This window comes from Tigriopus californicus, chromosome 4 (assembly GCF_007210705.1).
Source record: "Tigriopus californicus strain San Diego chromosome 4, Tcal_SD_v2.1, whole genome shotgun sequence".
Classification (NCBI taxonomy): Eukaryota; Metazoa; Arthropoda; class Copepoda; order Harpacticoida; family Harpacticidae; genus Tigriopus; species Tigriopus californicus.
In genome coordinates, this window is record NC_081443.1 from 2951613 (window position 1) to 2973855 (window position 22243).

Consider the following 22243-nt stretch of genomic DNA (forward strand, 5'->3'; position numbering starts at 1 on the left):
AAGAAGTAATAGCAATAGTAGTAGTAGTACTACTACTACTACTGGAAGAGGAATGGTTCTCGAAAATGCGCAAAAAGGAAGCTGAAACGGATGCCTCCCTTCGCGATCCCAGTGTGAGTTGCTCCCTCTTTGGAACAAGACAAGTTGGGACTGAGGCTGTAACGAAAAGAGGAAAGAACCACCACGATCCTCGGACCACGTCGACCGACGACGAACGAGACGATTTCAGTTTGAACGAGAAGGAGCCACGCGGAACGTGAATCGCGGTTCAGGGAGCCTTTTTTCCCATAGAAAACATTTACAACTAACAACCGACACCTCAACTGGTTCAATCTTCACAGACAAAGTGGAAGAAAAGGGGAACGACTGGATTGTTACAAAATGAAGCGTACAGTGAATTGTGAGTGACCTAGTGAGTGGACATTTTTTTTAGCTCCCCATGCTTTATCTTTGTCGTCTGGGGGGGGTGTAGAAAAAGGCATCCCGAATGCCTTGGTGATTCTAATATACTCGGGAACGGGTCTTTTTCTCAATTGGAGCAACTTGTCTAAGAGAGCTACCAACATCTGAAAAATAGGACTGACTCACTTTGACACTTTCGATGCAAGAAATGCAACATGCGATGGTGTTCGGGCCCCGAGATGTGCTCCAATTTGTTCCAAGATAAGTTGTAAATGTCTTCCTTCGTCCGTGGAACATGACCAAGAGAGAGTGTATCGTTGAAGGAACCGCCAGTTTGTGTTTCCCCAAATTGATCGTGACCTTTGAGGATCCCATTTCAAGCCAGACCTTTGGAAGCACGTTGGAACTTGAGTGGATCTGAGAAACGGATTGGAATTCTTGGGTGAGTTCAAGTGTCTTTCAGGAATCTAGTCTATTCCACGTAAACACTCGCCACCCCAGGATTGGAACAATTGACGGTTTCAATATGACTCGGCCTTTGCGGGTTGGCAGCTAGGTTGCTCCAAGCTTGGAATGTTTGTGAATAGTTTTCGTGTTCCACAGACGCGGTTAGAGACACCGGTTTGACACGATCTGGAAATTAATCATATTTTGTGATGTCCTGAAGTCTCCTTTGTCATGTCAGCTCAATTCAAGCTCAGACTTGCTGCTGCTGCTGCTACCCTTGCTACCCTTGCTGTTGCTACTGCTGCTTTTCACTTGGGTGGGCCGTGGTTTGAAAAGGACATATTAGGACCAAGAATGGACCACCCACCGCAGCTCCGCGTTGTTGGCATGCAAAATGCCATTGAAATCCGACTCATTTCCCGTTGGCAAATTAATTTCCTCCCAAACATAACTTTTTGCCCAAATCACTGTCGAAAATAAAGAAAATAAACAGAACTCCATCCACCCAAAACTATATTTTTCTAGGGGCAAACCAGCTAGTGCAAAAATGACGTCCTCATGCGAATCCAGATAACTATTGCCATAGATGTGTGTGTTGAATTCATATGAGATTGGGTTTGGGACCGACACGGTCAATTTTCTGGCCAAACCCCAAGAAACAGCATGGATCCCAAGGGCTTATCAACCCGAATGCTAATAAAAGCAGAAGACAGACCATAGTGACTGAAAGCCTTAAGGTATACAAATAGAGGCTAAAACTCTCAGAAAGATAAATAAATAACTGTATTGAACCCAGGTGCTCGCGATGAACATATATATTCGTTTTTTTTTTATCGAAGCAAACTTCACTTAGAATTTTTGAGCTAATTCTTTTTCGCATATTCTGAATATTTCGACTAGCTACCGCAAGAAAACCAACACCCAAAGTATATTTTAGTGGTTGGAATATGATAAGACCAGGCAGGATAAGTTCAATTCGAGCACCGATCTATTGTACAATTAAGAATAAATAGAAAAGCAATCAATTCCTTGCTTTAAAAAGAAGCATTAGTTCGATCTTTTCCAAATGCCTTTGTGCATAACAGGAACAAAAAAATTCGGCTAATTTTCTCCACCAGTAACCTAAAAATAGTACTTTGATAGACTATCAAACTTATCTTTTGTTCCTTCTCTGTTTTGCACTCTTTTGTTAAGCAATCAATACGCCGTCAATTGTGTTTCACTCAAAACAAAACATATTTTCTACTGTCCATCTTTCCAAAGGCTTGTCCACTGAAAAAAGACTAATTGACAAAGTATGATCCTTATTTCATATGGTCTCCTGAGATGTGATCAGGCGTCTCGTCGTTCAAAAGGTTTCAAATCTGCTTAGGAGATGAGAGATTATGATGGGCTGATCTCTCTTGAAGATACACGGTCCTTTATTATTCGTAAGTGGAAGTAAATGAAGTTGCAGAGGATCCCCGTCCACCCTTGAGAGAGAAATTAACTTCCATTCCTAATCTAGTCGAGTCTGGCCCATTAGAATGAGAGCTTGGCTGTTTTTTAAGTGGTGTGGATCTGGCTGGTGATATATTCATGATGTGCCGCGACCACTGTAATAAAAAAAGTGTTATTCCCAACTGCGGTTTTTCAATCTTGGAGTGGACTAGGCCCAACCACCGCAGCATATCATATTCCAATTGTGGGGAAAAAATATGATTGCTCAATGTGACGATTCGCAATGGATCGAATAAGCACGAAATAATTACCGACATTTATTTTTGCAAGTGTTCTCCTACTCGAGTGTACGTTTCGTCCGTCCTCTCTTCCTGAACATTTTGTGACAAAACTTTTGTTTTGGGACTACAAAAGTTCCCCGGTCATGCTAAGGCCACAAAACTAACATAATAGTCTCTTTAGACGAGGAGAGTTCCTTTCGCCTTTTGCCAAAGCTTCCTTCCGTTGTTCCAAGGTTACTCTATTCAGGAATAGAAGAACACTTCTTTCCAACTCTGTTCTTTCACTAGCCACGCTCAAGCCTATCAATCCATGGATCACTCTAAGCTTCGACGTCAAATTTGCCTTTTCAGGTGGATCCTTTTGAGTGCCATAATTAGGAACGTCTTCTTCGACTTGAAAACGACCGAGGTAGTGTTTTGCCAGAGGACTGATCTTGGCCTACTGGCTAGTACCTAGATGCTTTTGGTTCCAATCTTGAGGCCGGTGGGAGTCGTTGGAAGCTCATAGCTTGGTTTGTCCCAACCAGTGTATACAGACCTTCTATGATTCTTAGATCTCGCTCGAACTCGAACGCCAAGTTAAGAGGCGGAGCTGGGTGAAAAAAATGTCCTGTAATAATGATAACAAACTTGGTTTACAGGATTTTGCTCTTTGTTCCTTCTCGAGACACAAAATGGAAAACTGAGACATTAAAGGCTTCCATTTCATCCCCCAAACTCAGGTTGGCAAACACAATAAATGGAATCCCACAGCCATGGCTGCAACAGCCGAATTGCTATACCATCCAAGGATGATAGCATATCTGGTGTCGTTCAGAAGTATGGTTGTTGATAGGACAATTCCTTCTCGGTGGGCTAGCTCAAAAGACTATCTCACTTCAAGAACAATATATATATATAATTGAATAAAAACTCTCGTCGCTTGGGAGCATGAAGGCGAAGATGCCCCCGAGGATCAAATCAAGGATAAACTCATGGACAAAGACGAGGCAGCGAACTCGGTGTAGATTCAATAAGATCTGCCAATGGAAGGGGATGAGGTTCAAAGAAGAGATCCATCCAATCTGTAATGGAGAAATTCATTCTGGAAAGTATCACTGAACCAACTGATTGCCGTTATTTAAATGTTGTGATCAAGCTGATCCATTGGAATAGGGTAGCAAATGCGTACTTTAGGTGGAATGGTCGATTCAAGCATAGTATAAGACTTGTTCTGGATCATTAACAAACATGGAAATAAATGATAAATCCCATAGCGTGGCATATTCGGATAATCCATCTTGATGGCTTTATTTACCGAACACCAAGAAGAAGAAAAAAACATTCCGTTTACTAATCCTTTTCCGCCTTCTTATGAGCTTTACCCTTACTTCTTGAAAGTACAAATCAAAATACTGATTCCAACATTACAAGTAGATTAATGAGTGGCCCGTGGCCAAAGACTCTGGTAGATGCCAGAAAATTATCTTGACACCTTGATGAGGGATTCAATAGGAGTGGCTGCCAATGCATCGATTGGTGACTCCAGGGATCCTCCCAAAATGGAAGGTCCAAGAAATTAGATCGGAAAGGAAATCAGCAGATTGGTTAAGATAGGTCAAAATAATTTCCATGACTGTTCTTTTTCTTGGAAAGTACGTTTTGGAACAAATATAAGGAACCCCAGGAACTTATCTTGAAGCGATCCACGCAAGTGAGCTCGGATGGTGACCATCTTGGTAATCTCAAACCCATTCTCGTCTTTCAAGTCGAAACTTTCCGTTTGGGTTGACTAAAAGTCAAACAGTTAATGGTCCTTGCTATTGGAACTTTTGACCAGAAGGCCGAGGATCCACCCACGCACACCTCTGTGGCCCCGTTCCCTCCCCAAACCCGGCCACGTGCGATGTAATCTGCAATAAATATCCCTCGGATCTTGCACTCTATCCTTGAAAGACAGACATGCAATCACATATTTCACCCGGTTGAACTTCATTCACCACGTCTGTCCTTGAAACGAGGCCTTCGCCACATGAGGTATTAAATCAATATTAAAAAAAATCCAGGCCTGTGGCCTTTTGAATGGTGATCCATTGGTCGTGTGGTTGGAAATTACATTCTGTCTGGCATCAGATTCATCACCCTCATAACTAAGCTAAGGTGGGTGTGTTGTTGACCGACTTGTCCTATCTACGTACGTACATGGTACAGTATGTACTACGTACAGTATTCAGCTCTCTCTCTCTCTTGGACCCATCGGAAAGAGTGCTTTGGGGTGTCGTGTAACAAATGTGCTTGGAGGTAAAGTGATAGTTTAGTGGCAAAAATGGATCCGATAACGTCGAGAAGGAGGCCACGCTTGGCGGATCGGAATTGCCAACGAGGAAACATGATAGACATTCAGAAAACCGAGGACGAACTGAGCCAGGTCCTGCCTGGAACAAAACGAAAATTGAATATGGTATGGCGTCTTGCGCTTGACTGGATTGCGCTCCGTGTTCCACGAAAAGCAGATCTCAGAGAGAGAGAGAGAATAGAATCGGATTCTTTCTTGACGCCTCCTCCTTTTTCTTCTTCTGGTTGTTCTTGCTCAAGGACTCTTTTGCTAATCTCTCGAGCTCGTTAATTGGACAAGTGCGAGAGAAAGAGAAAGAAAGAGAGAGAGAAAAAGGCCCCTACCTAGGTACGAACGAAAGCATAGAACGTAGCCAGTTGCATTATGCTACTACTGACACTCCCTCACTTGCCCACCTCATTCTTGTGCGTTGTTGATCCACTCTTGCCAAAGCTCTTTGTCTAATCAGAGAGCGATCTCCACTTTATTTTCACTTGACCTTTGTTTCGTCCCCGGCTTGCTGATGCCCAAAGGCCAGGCCGAGTGCGAAAAGTGGGTGCCAAGTAGCAAGTAGCAAGTGGCAAGTGCTTGAATGAACGAATCGGGTATAACAACGAGAAGAAGGAGAGGAAGCAACAAAAACAGCGAACGCCCTTTGGAGTTGGTCGGGTGCATATCCAGTTGACTGCCAAGTGCGGCAGACTCTCGACGAGATATTGGATGCTAATGCGCCAGCCAATCAGATCAAGTCAGTTCATTGAAAATTGACACCAAAGGTCTGTATCACTGTCAAAGATCTTGATTGTCGAGATAAACATGCAAGCGATATGAAAAGTATTTTAATGAATAAAGGTAGCTAGATTTAACTATGAGACAAATCGTACTCAAAAAAAATATTCATCAAAAAAAAATCTTCATTATGGAAGATGGTCATTGAGCTTTTTTGTATCACAGATCAACCTCCGATGCTTTTTGTACTCTCACTCCGTCATATCTTATCTTGGCCTTGTTCTCAATAAGAGGGTAGGATTATGGCCGTGTTCCCCCGGAAACGACATGAGGTGTTATTAAGTAATGGTGGGCTTCACACCAAGAAGGTGCTTTCGGCGTTTCCATCAGATATCTCCGTTTCCGGTGGCGGCCTATGCATGCATTTGCAGACATATCTACGTACACTCACGATGACTTAGCTCATTTAGGCCAGTCAGATTCTTCTTCTACTCTACGAGGAGATCCTTAGGCAAAAGATGCCGCATCATCAACATGATCATGGCATTTCCGAATGGCCACTGGTCAGTCTAATCCTCAGGGCGAAGCTCTTCAGTAAGGTACACACTTTTCTCAAGGGAGAAGCCTGGCCGCATCACCCAATTTGGTCAAGGTTGGGTGGCACTTCAAGGCCTTGAGCCGGTTTTCCATCTTGATCTAGCTCCAAGATCTACTACACGACGCAAGCACTGTTCAGTAGTCAGAAGTAATGGGTTCTTCTCGGCCCAAAGAAAAGGAAGTGCGAACTAGGAAGTAATTTGATCCGGGCAAATGCCTGGCAAGTTGTGATTTTGTTTTGTTTCCCTCCCATGGAACGAACGAACGAACGAACGTCTGGGGCATCTGTTGGTTCCCTTCCCGGAAAGATTTGTGGAACATGAGAGCAAATCAAAGCTCGCATTTGGCAACAAGTCGCGAACAATCTGCTGAGAACCCATTGTTCCATTTCGTTGAGAAGGTTGACCTAGTTTTTCCAGATTGAGGGACATCAGCATATTACGTATGGCATATTCCATTGTAGCCAAGGAGCAAATAAAATCTTGGATTTAAAGCAAAAGACGAGGGAATAAAAAGATCATTCATTCCCGTCATCGGGATACAGGAATACCAGCTTTGCATTCCCCGAAAGCGATCTTGGTCTTCAGTAACAATTCCCTCAAGGCAGGGTTCACTTGCATATTGGAACAGTGTTGAGGTTTCTTGCAACTGCTTTGAGCCTTGAGGGCGTGCCCAAAATGGCATTCACTTGGTATTGCCGTGGACAAATAATCGAAAAATGTTCCATTTTCCAAATCGTTGCACCAATACAGTCGACTCCAATTGGGAACAAGGAAGTGGGGAAAACTTTTCCGCGTTCCAAAGCTGTTCCCCTCCTTCAGGTTCTCAGAGTTTGACTCTCAAATTCTCAAGCTCAACTCTGATTGGGACGACGACCCCCTCTCTCCGGGACCTTGATTCCACAATCCGAGTCATTTTGAGATGGATTTCAGTCTTTGACTTTTCCATTAACCCAAATCAAGCTGGAGAACTCCTCATTTGGATCTTTGAGGATGTTAGATGCATCTTGGTGAATGGAGATTTCTCAACATGTTCCTCCAAAACCTCGTAGGACCATGGTCGAAATTCAGAATTGGGGGACTTCACACTGAGCGACGAGTTGGCCTTTGAAAAAAAAAGTTCAGACGATGTTTTTTGAAGAAGAAGAAGAAGACATGGGTGCTCAATAGTCCGTTTGCATATCATTTCAACTTTCCCGTCTCATCTTCAGCCGACCCTTGAGATCTGTTCTTTTTTTCCTCCCTCGGTTTAAACGTGCTGCTTAAACCAGTGAGGATAGCTGGTCGTATTTGGCATGGCCGTGTCATGATTTCATGCCGCAATTGAAACACTGCCAAATGGGAATCCGAAGAAAAGAAAAACGTGCTCAAATCTCGATTTTATGGCTTCAGATCATTTTAAGCAACGAGCCAATGAAACGCTGCACGTACGTAGATGCCTCATTGAAATGGCGCTTGAATCTGAGAAGAAATGGCCAAATTTACTTAGGATGCCTTTGCATACAGATAAGAAAAAGTGGCAGATTGGAGATCTCTTTTTTTACATTTCCCTTTCATCTAGATGAGACACTCAATTAATTTCCTCTCCACTTCCTTCCCTCTTTCTCTCTGAAGCTTTCCCAAAGACAACTACACTGCACTTCGTAGCCACCACCAAACCCAGACTCGACTCTAGAGATGCTCAAGAGAGATCGGAAAGAGTGACAGTAATGAAGGTCGGTTTTCTTTCATTCCCAACGCCCACTTTGATCCTCTTGTCCTTTGTCTCAATGATCTCATATTCACCATGATTGGATTTGATCTCTTGTGATTAGCCAAGGACGACTTTACCACTTGACACCGACGGTGGTGGGGGAAAATGAGTAATTCTAATTCCAATAAATCAAATTCATTTCACGTCACACAACTTGACTAAAATGTAGCCTCAGAAAGCATTAGCCAGTTTTGATATCAATTGAACGTCTGTGTCAAAAGTTATGAGCATTTCAAACTCAGACCAGCGAGGGCCTAAATTGAATGAGCTAGCACCGCGTTAGTAAGATCTTACCAAGGTGGTGCTAAGCAAGTCATTTTTGACACAGACGTTCGATTGAGATCAAAACTGACCATTGCTTTCTGAGGCTATAATTGAGTCAACTCATGTAAAGAGAAATGCATTTGATTGATTGGAATTGGAATTATTCATTCTCCCCCCCACCGCCGTCGTTGTCCAGTGGTGAAGTCGTCCTTGGATTAGCTCAATCAAGGAGACCTCGAACTAGAGGAGTCCACACGGACATAGCTGGGCCACACATATTTTGTTAATATTCATTGAAAAATTTGATAGTGGGCAGTAAAAATGGGCACCTCTTACTACATTCATAATATTGAGGGAATGAATTATTAGATTTTTTATTATGCAGCTCAGAAACTTAAGATAAATTCACCTAACCTTAGTTAGCCTGGAGGTAATTGAAATAAAGCCATTTTTTCATTTTACATGATAATTTCTTGCTCTATAATAGTAGCTCTGATCATATTTCAGAAGCTTAAGCATTGTCGGGGTAGATCGGCTTAACTTCGTCCACCGTCTTGTCCCATTCTCCTGCTTGAGGTCTCCCTCTTTAAATCGGAAGAGTTACGGGTATTACTTCAAGGTTGCCTTTCATTGTTTCATTAAAACAAACTATTACCTATAAACACTGACAGAAAATAGCGAATAATAATGCAATCCCAATGATTACCAAGAGATCATCCGGTTTTCTTGCTTGAGAGCTTCAAATCTGAATCAATTTACTATCAGTACATTCCCCCTGAAGGAGACAAAATTTCTCTCCATTAAGAGGTTTGTTTACTCGTCAAGCAATCCGTTTATCTATCAATATATGTTGTATTAAGCTGAACGAAACAACAATGGTTCCACATAGGAGAGCTTATCTTATTCACTGTTGAATAGCTCAAGTTTTACCGGGTCAATTTTCGTACGATCCAGAGAGACTTTCAGACTCACACAGATAGAGGCAGGCAGACCAATGGCACTTGATTCGAACCTAATAGGTTTGAACCCTCATTCCCCATATGTGTGTTGGCAAGATGGTGTTGTAGTCAGAATGATCCAAGGCATTGATGCCTGGCCCTTAGTGCTGTCGTTATGACTCGCATCTTGGGCCAAATGCCCTGGGTGGCCCCAGCGGAACGAGGTCAAATGATGCATTTCTGACCCCTCATTCTCGCTCGTCGGCCTTGTCCAAGTTTTCTCCTCATTGCCCCTGAGCAACAATACCAACGAGGTCGTTGCCAAAACTTCAAGAAGAGGAGCTTGCTTGCAAACGCAGTTTAGTGAATGGTCCATATTTTTTGCGGAACCAGAGCTAATTGAAGCCGGATCCAGTCATATCAATCCAAGTTTGGGAACGGGGAGAGGCTTGGTTGAGCATCATTTCCTTTGCCCCAATGCTGACGGACAAGAAGGAACAATAGATCTCGTTTAATTGGGATTCTGCATCGGGAACTTGAGTCCTCCTTCCCTATCTTCTTGGCAGTGATGTAGTGGGAGGATTTGGATCGAACTTGGGACTCGTGTGGAACTTGTCAATAATGGTCAGATCTGACGTGTCGGCATTCTTGCATAATCTTGAATGTGCATCCACAGAGCGAGCGACAAGGGATTACTGTGAATTGTCCATACCCAACGGGGATCAAAGAGACTCATTGATCAAGCGACCGAGACTTCCTGATTGACATTCCTGACGACCGTACGACTGTACGAGTAAATCCCATATTGCTTTCACTTTCAACCGAGCCTTTTTTCTCCCTCCCAACACCCTGTACGAAAAAGTGGGCCTCGCTGGCCTGTGAACTCCTACTCGATTCCCATCTGAGCTGGAATTGCTCAGTTGAGGATGAAATGCATTCGTGAGACTAAAGGCCATGACGGCCTTTAGTCGGCTCTCAAAATAGATGATACATTTGTGTTGTCGCGGGATCCTTTCAACGGCTTTCACCCTATCACTCCATCTCCATCAGCCTGAACACGAAAAGAGGTTCGTTCGATCCTTTGAATACGAGGCAAACCAACCCTGCCCACTGAGGTACGAAGAAGAGCCAGAGGTGGTCTTCCTTCACTTGGCAGTCAAGCAAACGAGGAATCTCCCAATTGACCAATCTCCTTCGATTTGAAGTGGTCGTCCTCTTGACCATTTGAAGTGGATCCAGAAATTGGCTCCAAGCATCTCCAATCCAGTGGAACAAGAAGGAGGAACAGGAGCCAGCGGATGCAAAATATTATGCATGCCGCCATATCCCGATGAGAACCCATTGGGCCATACCTTCAACAAGAACCTATGGAACCGGAGACGAATTTGAGTGTGCATTCTTAAGGGGCTTCAAAAATGCACCACTTCAACTTCAGAAAGAAAGCGGACCAAAAATGACATTCTGGGATCGTTTGTGCTGGTGCGCAGCTTTCTCGAGGCCTTGTGAGGCCCACTGGGGCCCTGAGTCAATAGCAGAACTGCATACATCTCTTCTCATCTACAGGAGGTCAATTTTTGAGCTCGGCATCCTTCTGGTCCAGAAAAGTGGAAATGATTTAGGTGAAGTTGGTCAACAAACAAAACGGAACTCTTTCCACGAATTGTGGCCAAAAATAATATTGGGAACTTCTCGGGCAAGAAAAGGGACATTTGTCTGTTTATTCATTTTGTATGCTCCTATACAATCATTGGTTAAGATCAGAAGCAATAAAGCGAAATATTTTGAGTGGTATAATCCAATTGCTCAAGTGCCACCGTTCCTGGTTGTGTAAGCCCGAGTTTTCCATGAAAATTGTGTGGGTGTTTCAAGAAAAACCATGATGCAAAGTTCCAAAACAATGATTCACTAGCATTTGGAATCAAAGCTTCTTTGATTGGAGTTTCCGAACAACTGATCAATTGGAAATTTGGTGTAAACAATGTTATGACCAAACAAAGAAGATTGACAAATATCATGAGTTACACTGCTTAACAGAGAATCAATTGGAGTCAATTGAAGAGTGAAAGTCAATAAATGTTAAAAAAATGAGCTTGTCATCGTGAGCAATCACTTTCCACACCAAAGTTGCTGCAAACAAACCTTTAGGAGAATTCAAAATAAAGAATTTTGACGTATCTTTTTCGTCTCTTTTTTCATTCTTTTCTTTGTTCCGTTTTATGAGTCAATATTTCAAAGACTATTTAAGAATCTGCTTGCCAAGCTGACATGTTTATGAGAAACCCTGAACCACTGGAATATGAACGGAGATGTTATGGTTAAGAATGTGTGTTTTTTTTTAAGCGAGTAAACCTTCAAATTAGAAGGATTGCATGTCGGTGCAATTACGCATTTCATATTTCAGCTTGATCAAACAATTGGATCAAGATTTATGACCTCTCAAATGACGGTGCATAAACAGGCACATAATGAATGATGTAATCAATTACCAGAAGAGGGTTATTTCACTCATTTTTTGTAGTGAGCTTTCATCACTTCAAATTAATTCACTCGATTGAACTGAAAGTTGAAATACATAGTTATAGCGACCTAGGATCAACCTTATTTGAAAAAGAACGCATTACGATGGCTGCATTCCGAAAGTCAATGCTCGGCCCTGTCACCCTTGTCCATATTCCAGTGGTTCACAACGAGACCAACGCTTAATATTTGAGATCTTTTAGAAACATGTGTTTTTAGTCCAAGGAGACATAGGAGAAACACAAGACATTACAAGGACCCTTGGAATAAAAAAGAAATCGGCATGTCAGTTGGTCACGTAAGCTTTTTGAGAAAATGAAGAGGGAATATGGAACGTTGTCAACATCTTGTTGTGAGAGAAAAGTGTCACATCCTTACTTTCCCAAAGTACAAGTCGCATCTAGATTTTCGACCCCATTTCCGCCATTGCTTTCTCTCCTTTGAATACCAGTTTTATTGCATTACTATGTGGCACAATCCAATTTCGCTTTCAATCTACACTTTCAATTTCTACCAAGGCGTCATATTGCCCGCTAGTAACTAATATAACTATAGAATATCGTATCGCTATGATGGGAAGAATGGCTGGCATTCAAGTGACGCGTTTGCAAATTGAACTTCGCAGTGCTTTTTAATTCATGTCTTCCTTGTCATGATAACGGAACCAATCAAGGACGACATCGTTCTTGAGCGAATAAATATGATTGCTGAACGTCTTTACGGCTGGAACATCTAACAGTCTAGGAACCCATTCAAAAATAATCACGATTTTCGGATAGAGGTCGTGCGTAGTGCTTTTTTCAGTGAAAGCATTTTAGCCCTAGATTGTCCACAGCCTTAAAGGAAAAATTGGACAAATGCATCGCAATGCTTAATCTCCATACACTCTCGTTGATTGATCGACAAGCAACCACCACAACCATATTTCAGGCCTCGCACCAGATGCCGAGCTATTTTGAATAATGGCTGTAGGTACGTACGCTTACGGTACATGTGTTTGACCAGTCTGACCTCATTTCCCAACTGAGACGGATCCGAAGGGCCCCCCTTCCCCACCTTTCAATGGCATCTTGTGTACAAGTACCGTAATATATGCTTCTTCTCACTTTCACATCTCATTCCACGGGCAGCGTTGATGTTGTTACCTGACATTGAAGTCTGGCCTTGGCCTGTCCCTCCGTGTTCTTCAGCTAAATCTCGGTGTGACTGGTCTCTTCACAGTCGGCCAATCGCAGAGAGAGGAAAAAATGGCAGCTCAAGATCAAGCCCATCAATTTCCTCCGATTTGGACATTGTCGGCTTAACGTTGTTGCTGGTGGGGCCCCGCCTGGCTTGAAGTCGCTTGTTCACGTCGTTCCTTTACTTGAGGCATTTTTCGATCCTTCGTGAAAGATTTCTCTCTTCTGGGCCTGGACAAGAAGTGCCAGACGAAGACCGAAGATGGAGCGAAGACAATGAGCGGCATTGGAAACTCATTCCACCCACCTTCCAATCGATGCCTGGGAGATCTTTTTCTGGCGATCTGCTTGTCTCTGGAACAAGAAAAGAGAGCCTAGAGCTGCTTGCAATGAGATTCGTTGAATATTCAAGGACATGAACGAACAATTCCCTACAGACAACTGTAACTTTTTGGCTTCAAAACTTCAATTCGAGGGCAAAAACTGATGCTCTTGTATTAAGCAGCCTTGGCAGGACGTGTCAGAAAATCAAGAAATCGGCTTCAATTCCAAGTGTCGAAACATTTCCGACGGATAATCTTTTTTTTTTGAAGAATGAAATGAGCGTCTGGTTTCTCCAATCTGAATGCGAAATAGAATGTCTGCTCCGTTTTGGGTCAAAAAATCGCGTCGGAAATCTCAAATTTTGAACACTGAACTTCCTTGCTCTAACATTCCAAACACCGACAATAGTGTAAAAGGTAACCTTAAAAAGGGTGTTTAAACTCATTGTTATCTATGTACCGTATGGAAAGGTAAAAGTCACCTGTATGCCCAATGGACGACTCCCTCGTTGTATCAAAAGTTGGAAGATCGATCAGTTACTTGTGGAAATCACAATATTTTGGGCCATGATAAATCAAAGAATCCATCTTGATCCCGGAGATCTAGACAAGGGAAACATGTTACTACTTTGAGCACAAGAGATGCACAGTACATCCTGCAATAGTTTGCAGTCCATCCATCTGCTACGAACGTATTTTCTATCTCGGGTATTCGATTTTCCCCAAGTTTTGCTTTCCCTTCCTGGAAGCGATCAGACTGGCCTCATATTGTCGTAAATCATCGGTGCCATTGGGAAAACCATCTCGATCCGCGTGGTTGAACAACTCGCCGACCTTCCTCAATTTGCATGGGATTCATGCTTGCTACACTTTACCCTTACGTCAACCTTGGGAATCATCCATTTCACGAAAAGTACGCCCACTATGGGTAGGGGTTGCCAAATGTGTATATCCTGTGCTTTCACAGGCCTACCACCGCCATAAAGAGTCAGTCAATCTTGTGGTTCCAACAAGCCAGCCCAACCGGGCCCATAAGGCCTCCCTTTCCCCTTCACCGATTTGAAACACGACCCTCAGATCTAATTAATCGCCACAACCGGCGTTGGCACGCTCTGTATTGTGTAGGCCCAAACATGTTAGTACATACGCATCCATGATTAATCACCTCTTTGATGGGTAAAGTAATGATACAGACCCCCCCCCCATTTTCTCCTTCTCGTGTTGTTTCCCCCGGGCCTTGAAATAAAAAAAAAAAAGAACCAACGTGGATATATGGTGGACGAGACCCATCAAAGGGGAAAAACAACCTGTGTCAGCAAAGTGAAGTAATGACTTTTGGAAGCCGCAGCAGAGGAAGAAACAATCTCTCCTCGGTCTTGGGTCGATGTACAGTGAACATAGCATAGTTGGGCTATCAAAAGCAAACTTTTGGCCGAGTTACGAAACTGGAACGGGGACATAAATGGCCATGGAATTTGCTTGGGGCTCTCCTTTTCATGGACTGAGAAATATCCTCTTGTCTTGGGGGCATGTCGGATGGTTTGGATGGACGGATGAGTAGGTGGGTGGGTGGGAGGACAGTTCAAGGTCAAATAGTGGACATTTCATCAAAGATGCCCATGATAAGCGCCTGATAGATGGGCTTGGGGGGTTGGGATGAAGATCTAGATAAGGCTTGGTCACAGAGGTGAAGAAATGACTTTTCCGAGAAAATGGGACATAAAGGCCAAAGCTTGTGCAAAAAATAGACTCGGTTCCTAAGCAGCACATCCCGGGGCTTGCTCTTACTTAGAATGTGAGGTAAGCAAGTCTGGACGCTTAGTGACAGGTTTACTCCAAAGGTCATTCACTCGCTCAGTCAGTTAGTCAATTTACGCCGTACAACATTCATTGACTTGTTTGAGTTGTAAGGAAAGAGATCCCCAGTTCCACTCAAGCACTTCGAGGATGATTGTCACGCGGTTTAGAGACTCTAACTTTGACATAAAACATGACGTGAGCACCACTTCATTCGTGTAAATGTGCTTTTGACGGCTGCCTTATCCCAGCCGTTCGCTCCCTCCAGTATGCACTTGTCGACGAACGTGACAATGGCAAGTCACATCTTTTTTTTCTTGGCCGAGGTTAGCTGTTCTTTTCCGAATAAAAAGCACATCGTGGCCACGGCCCAACGAGACAATTGGTCGGGTTCGAGTGTTCATTATCGTTCCTTGTCTTTCCAGGCATGCTTGGCACGTGGTTCCCCCGAAGAGACCTGCATTTTGAGTCGAGTTGGAAGTGATTTGTCAAGCATTGGGTCGGTTCAACTGATTCTCAAGATCCAAGATCCAAGATCTGAGAGTTATCCTTGGGAACCGTGGCTCGTTGGAGCGTCTGCCCTTTTTAATACTTCTCACGACGCTGACGACCATTTCATGAGGAACCCTAAGAGCATCAGCACACGGTCCATTGACCTATTTCCCTCTCATTCTGAAATAGTGAAAGACTCGTCAGTCCCATCTATGGGAACGTCCCCAAAGGCGCTGGATCTGAGCTGAGCTGATCTTGAAGCACCCTGTTGGATTAATAATAGATCTTCCAACTCCAACTCCAATTCCAGCCCAGCTCGTCGTATTCCTCTGTGATCATTATCATCATGTTCCAAATTGTGGACTTTTTGTGGTTCTTAGCTTTTTTGGAGTTTGCCTCGGTTCCATTAGGGGCCGTGCCCAGAGCAAAAACACTAACTAATGACCAAAAGAGACACCAACAACAGGATCGAGGTAAGTGTAGCTACTCGAAAAGGCGGATCATGCCCTTAACCGCTTCATAATGATCATTCGATATGGTTTAGTCACTTTGGCTAAGCATGCTCAATGGTTGATCCCCTCTCTAGGGATCATTTATCCGTTAGGTTAGTGATAACTAGGTGGATTCATATCATTGTTCAAGGTCATCCCATGAGTGGGGTTGTTCTCGATGGCTTAGCATGGCTTGAGCAGAAATCAGGTCCCATCGAAAGTCACTCTGATAAATTGGTAGAGAGAGAGAGAGAGAGGGATTGATGGATCTCTCATGTGAACCACGAAAACCCAAGGAGCGCGCCTGACATTGAAAACTAATTTGAAGATTCTGCGAGTTCCTGTCAAGATCCAATGCCGTGATATGGCGCATTTCCCCGCTTGAATCTGCGTGGATCTTTCGGTTGTTCCATCTGGACCAAACTTTTTGTGCACCTTCTCGTCCCAAAGAAGAAAAAAGAAGAAGAGGCTAGTGAGATGCACCAAGTTAGAAGGAGTAGAAGCAAAGTAGTGAGGATTGCCGTCATTCTTTTACTACTACTTCTTCTCCTATCAACTACGGACACTACCACCACGACGACCACTTCTGGCTATGGTACACCAACAACAATGAAGAGATATCCTTCTTTATGAAAAATGTTTCTCATCCAACGTCCTCTGTTCGGTTCTCCAGTGTGTCCCTAAGGCGAGCGAGCCAACCTTGCAGAGGCAACCTCAGACCTCATTTGAGTTTTTGCCACAGAGGGGTTCTTTTTGATTGGAAATCTTCATTTTTCATTAGCTTGTCGAGTCATTCCTACTCCCCTGGAGATTAAAAGACATTTACAATATGTAGCGTAGTCCCAACCAATGATCAATTTCTTCCCAGACCACTTAGAGGTCAGAGGTTGGTCCCTTTATTGAGCGATTTTCCTCCTCCTGTTGGCCGAGACGTCTGTCTATCCACAGTCCACACCTGGTGGGGAATAAGTTTCACTTTGAGGTGGAGAAATGTACAGCAACTTGGAAGAGCATCGAGCTGGCTCGCGGTTGGAACGTGGAACTGCATAAGAACCCCGAGGAGCCAAATGTTCTGACCAAGGTTGATGGGAAAGAATAAAAAATGAACGACTCCAAATGGTGGGTGAAGCCGCAGAAGCATTAGCACTCGGCCTTTTCTCTTCCCTTAAGTGTAAGACTTCCGGAATGTTTTTACAATGACATTTTGGCCGAGCAATATTAGCCTTTGGCGAAAAATATATGGGAGCAAAAAGCTATTTCCTCCTTTGTGCCAGAATTGAACCACAAGCCACGAACCCACCCACCCACCAGTTTCCAGGGAAGGCTAGATGAACCACTCCCACCACCATCTCCATCACCAGAGGATCCTCCTGCAATATCAAGAAAGTGGAATTTTGAGCCCAAAGGATCGCAAAAAAGGACACAGACACAGTCAGTGAGAAAGAGAGACGTCCCTTTTTGCCAAACAAAAGATGTGATTTTGTTGCCAAAAACCTAGTGAAGCATATGGAAACTATTCAATATTTGTTGTGAGTCGGTTTAAACACAAACCCGAGGAATATTTGCTAGCAAAGCTACACCAAGAAGCAGTGATGTGATTGCGAAAAGACGATCCACCACGCGTCAGATTAGAAAGTCTCAAGTCTAGAAAGTTAGGGAATAAGGGAATTATACGCTCATGATGCGAGTACCTTTGATACCCGAGCGTCTTCAGAGGGACACGTTCCCAGTGGAACAAAGCTCTCCAAGAATGCGGAATCTAGGGCTTCATTTTCACCTCTCGTCTAACTCTACTTTCCAAAGGCTGGCAAGGTGCATTTTTTTCCAAACAAGAAACAAGACACCAAGATCCAAGTGCGCTCGCCTCAGCTGGATCATGATTGAGGGCTGCAAGTTTCTTTGAGGGCGGTTATTTTGAGAGAGAATCGTCTTCGTCCACCTTAGATTCAAGGCTGCGTGCGCACTTGTGTACGTTACGTTGAACGGCGTTGCGCCGCTGTTGTTGAGGCTGTCGTTTGGGCGACCTCGTTATGAAAACAGGAAAATGATGACCATGCCATGCACCACTTCTCGAAGGTTTCTGGAACAAGCCGTCTGTCAACTTGACATGAGGATCCATGGTTGCTCTGGGCCTCTCGGAGGCAAGAAACATTCTTGTCACAGAGCTAGGAAAAAAAGATGGACTCAAGCACATCTCTCCAAATGTATCGTCACAAAAGAACGAACGAACTTAACTCGGCCGTAGGCCTCAAATATTGCACTGTAATCCATGCTTGGTAGATCAAACAGCATCGCTCTAAAGTACGTACTACTTACGTATACCATGTTGCCTTTGCCAGGCAAGGCTGTTTGCTATTCATATTGAAACAAATGTGCCAGGGAATTTGCTTCAAACTCAGTGGGTTCAAACACGACCCGGCAATATACTTTCGTAGTCTCGTCACTGCCAAAGGAGAAACGTGTACTCGTATGCCACAAGTATGAATGCTGGCTGATTTCTACTCGTAAAGGCCCTCTTCCTCGCTCGTCCGAGTTTGTATTTTAAACCATTTTATTACTTTGCCAGAGTTCCTCTTTTCAATAGAGAATTTTGCCTTGTCCCGAGTTCCGAAATCCAAACTTGTCCCGGCACTATACCGACCAAATAACTCAACCGAGAATGCGACAGCAGAAGGCCGACCTACAAATCGTCCCAGATGTGATTCGAACTCAAATATTTGGGTTCTCTCCCATTTCGTTTAGCACATTCAAGATAAACCATCTCCATCAATTTCCAAGCGTGTGAGCGAAATATGCATCATGAGACCTGATGCCGAGGAAGTGAGCCATGATGGCTTGAGCCCGTTTTTCAAAAAAAAAAAAAAAAAAAAACGCACGATTCATGCATTTGAGAAAGGCTTTTGATAGATATGGTGAGGACTACGATTTTTTCCGGGAGCCATAAAGCAAAGCCAAACAGCTGGGCTCGACGAGTGAGTACTCAATCTCGGGTGTGAGAGATCGCCCGAGTTGATGCCTTTGTATCTGAATAGAGCCAAGCCATCTATGCTTTTATTGAAGACGCATTGTGCCGCCATCGCCCACACCAAGATCGTTCCGAGTTCGTACATTTGAGTAAGAGCATACTACTGTATGTATAGTCCGTCAGCTTGGCTACCGTGAAAGGAGTTGCCTCTTGAAAACACTCGTCTTCTTGCTTTGGTCCCTAAATCAACTTTCCGTCTCATTCGCCACCGGAAATAACTGAGAAAAAGAATGCCATATCCATTATCCGATCCATTCAGCTCAAAAAATACCATGCAATGTTACTAACTGTGCATGTATGTACGTATGTAGTACGTGTTATGTAAGAATAATATTCTTTCCTCTCCCAATGTTGGTGGGGTGATAAGATTCAAACCCCAATTTGTAAAGCTCTTATTGTATGGCAGGGCCCCATTCACTTCTGTATTTATGTATGGCCTTAGTTTTTGCACACCCTCTGAAAGGCCTCTCCTATCTTTGAATAAGATGAAGTGCGAATCGACAAAACCGAGACGAGAGAATGGAAGAAAGCACCCGTTTTTTGCATGAGATTGTCAATAAATCCATTCAGCTTTGGTTTCGAGGAAATGGGCCCTCTTTCAATGCCGATGTCTCTGGCAAGGAGGATATTGACAACCTTTTGACCTTCAGCCCCTGCGTCGTCTTCTAGCATAAATCACAATTTCCATCTGGTTCGTCTTTCACCCAAAAGCAGCGCAAAAATATTCCAACAATACATACGCTAGATCATTTCAAATCTCCCGCTCTCTGACATCAAAGAAGGCAGGGCAAAAAAGACTGCAAGTCCCCTTACACATGAGCAGTCGGTCGAACGAGGACGCCAGCCTTTCAACAGCCTAATGCAGATCCAGCCCAAGGACCTGCGACTACAATGATCGAGCAATGAAACAGAGGAGTGCCTAAACTTGTTTTGTGGCCGTAAAAATTGAGAGAAAGGACCCTATTACTTCGTAGGAACAAGCAATAAAACCTTCGAGATCGATACGGGGTCATCGGGGTGGTTCGCCTGCAGAGAGGATCCAGCCTCAGATTGCAATTCATCGCGACTAAATGCGGTGGTTAGCCTTTGGACGCTGGGAGAGATTATTGACCATAAAAATTTGAGAGTGCTCGTGCACTTAGGAATGTAATCCAATCGTATTTGGTTACTTTTATCATACTAGCTTCCCCGAGCAAAATATGAAGTCCGTAATTTTATGTAAGTTAAAGTAGAAGACTACGACGAATTCCAGGGTAAATGCAAAATCGATGAAAAAAAACCACTCGGTCTAATGAAAGATGAGGTGGAAATTGTATACCGCATGCGTTACTGTTAACAATATTAAAGATGGCACTTAGCCTAGGCAAAACCCCCTCAATTTAGGTTGACATTTCAAAAGTGACAATATGTGTTCCATTACTCCTTTCCAGTCCAATGGACTTGCCAAATTATAATGGAGAACTTTGGATCGATCCTTGAAATGAAGAAAATGACTGCCTTTGGACATTATTTGTTCGTCGGGCTTGTGCGTACATTGCATAAATTGGTAGTTGCTTTGTGAGGCTCAAAAAACACATAAAGGTTTGAAAATAAATTGGATTGCTCGATTTGCCGTTGGAATAGTTTGCCGTTTGTTGAAACCATCAATCTAATTCAATGAGCGAATTTCGTCTCATTTTTGTCTGCTAAAAGTCTTCGCATTTTTGATCTGGCAAGTCCATTGTTGGCCATCTGTATTCACAAGACGAATGAGCCTGTTTGGTTTCTTTTCCTGCTTACCAACTAATATGAGGCCTCGCCCACCGTTTCCGCCTATTCGATTCAATTTATATCAATCCATCACCTCGGTTTGGCACTTTTCGTCAAATTGAAGTGATTTCCTTGAATGGAAATTGGCTCTCCATGAGGAAGTTCTGGAAAGTGCGAATCCGCCTTTCACATCAATTTCACTTTTTACCCCCAAAAAGAATGGATATGTTTTGGTTGAATTCGTTGTTAAAGCCTGTCAAGATCTAGCAGAATCTTTATCCATCAATCATTTCCATCGAATATGACGCAGACGCGGTTTCGGATCGAAAATCCCAGCGCCTTAATCCTTGCATGTCTTTGGCTCATTTCCCCATGGGAGCAAACAATTAGTTGGATAGGAAATCATTGAGCCTGATCTTGGGACCCCCATTTTTGAACTCACGCCGTGGTTGTTGTTGAAAACGTCGCGATCCATCAGGGTTTTTTTCAGAAACGTATTGGTGGATAAATCTTATCTAGGTCATGATCTGGGGGACCAATTCACACAGAGCAGAATTTCAAAGCATTCTTCACCGATCCTCCTCGAACATTGCTGCATTCTAGAAGAAGAGGGTTTCTCTCAAATATTCAGTTGTAAATCCAAGAATATGCTGCATCTCAGTTTGAATTGGTCCGTGGAGAATAATGGAAAAAGGTCTACGGATCAGCGAGCCCAATTTTTTCACATGGCCAGTAATGGGGACCAGGGTGACTAGGAATATCCCAGCATGCGGCTTTTTTGAGCCTAAAAATAGATGATTACGTTAATAGAAAAACAAAACATGAACATTTATACAACACCCTATATGATTTCTAACTCAAAGCCCGCACACGATGTTGGTTTTCTTTCATTTTTTCTTCAGCAGAGTGATGCCAATTTAAAATGGATGAACACCATTGGGTCTCATAAAGGAAGCAAACGAGCGAAGGAACGAACTGCTAAGTCGCTTGGCACATTTCAAATATTTGAAGTGATCTAAATACTGCTCGGGGGCTGTTGACTGTGTCAACTCAATCGAGATTAATTTTCACACGACTAAGGCAAATTCCCAAAGAGGGCTCGATCACTTATGATCCCTTCTCTCCAAGGGCTTCTTCCCTGTTTCACCGTTCCACTGTTCCAGCATATTCCATTATTTATGTCCGCCGTGGTTAACAGTTAAATCCCCCAGAGCACCGATCCCACTTGGGCCTCACCTCGGCCCAAACGAAGTAAATATATCCCCAAAGCAGCAACATACGTGGACGAACGCTATGTGGATATGGCTATAACTACATTTTGGTAGTCCAGGCGAGTTTGGCGAGTTTGGGTCACAATCCAAATCCACGGGTTTCTTGCTTGCTTGCTTATAACTTTGCCTCCAGGTTGAATTCGCATATTTACCTTGAGAGGTCCTTCCCATTCGGTGTACATTATTCCTCGTATAAGTGGCGTTTTGGAGTGACAGGCTATCAAAACTTGTAGACT

The 22243-nt window shown here is 43.5% G+C and overlaps 1 protein-coding gene across 1 annotated transcript in view; it reads left to right on the forward strand.

Annotated features, from left to right (window-relative positions):
• The first annotated feature begins 200 nt into the window (after nt 1–200).
• The window catches only part of LOC131879475 (uncharacterized), a 50190-nt gene continuing 28147 nt past the window's right edge, over nt 201–22243 (forward strand). Inside the window, exons 1-2 of the mRNA XM_059225815.1 lie at nt 201–844; nt 15405–15944. Coding sequence (XP_059081798.1) covers nt 15818–15944 — 127 coding nt within the window. The 5' untranslated portion in view covers nt 201–844; nt 15405–15817. The remainder of the gene's footprint in view (nt 845–15404; nt 15945–22243) is intronic.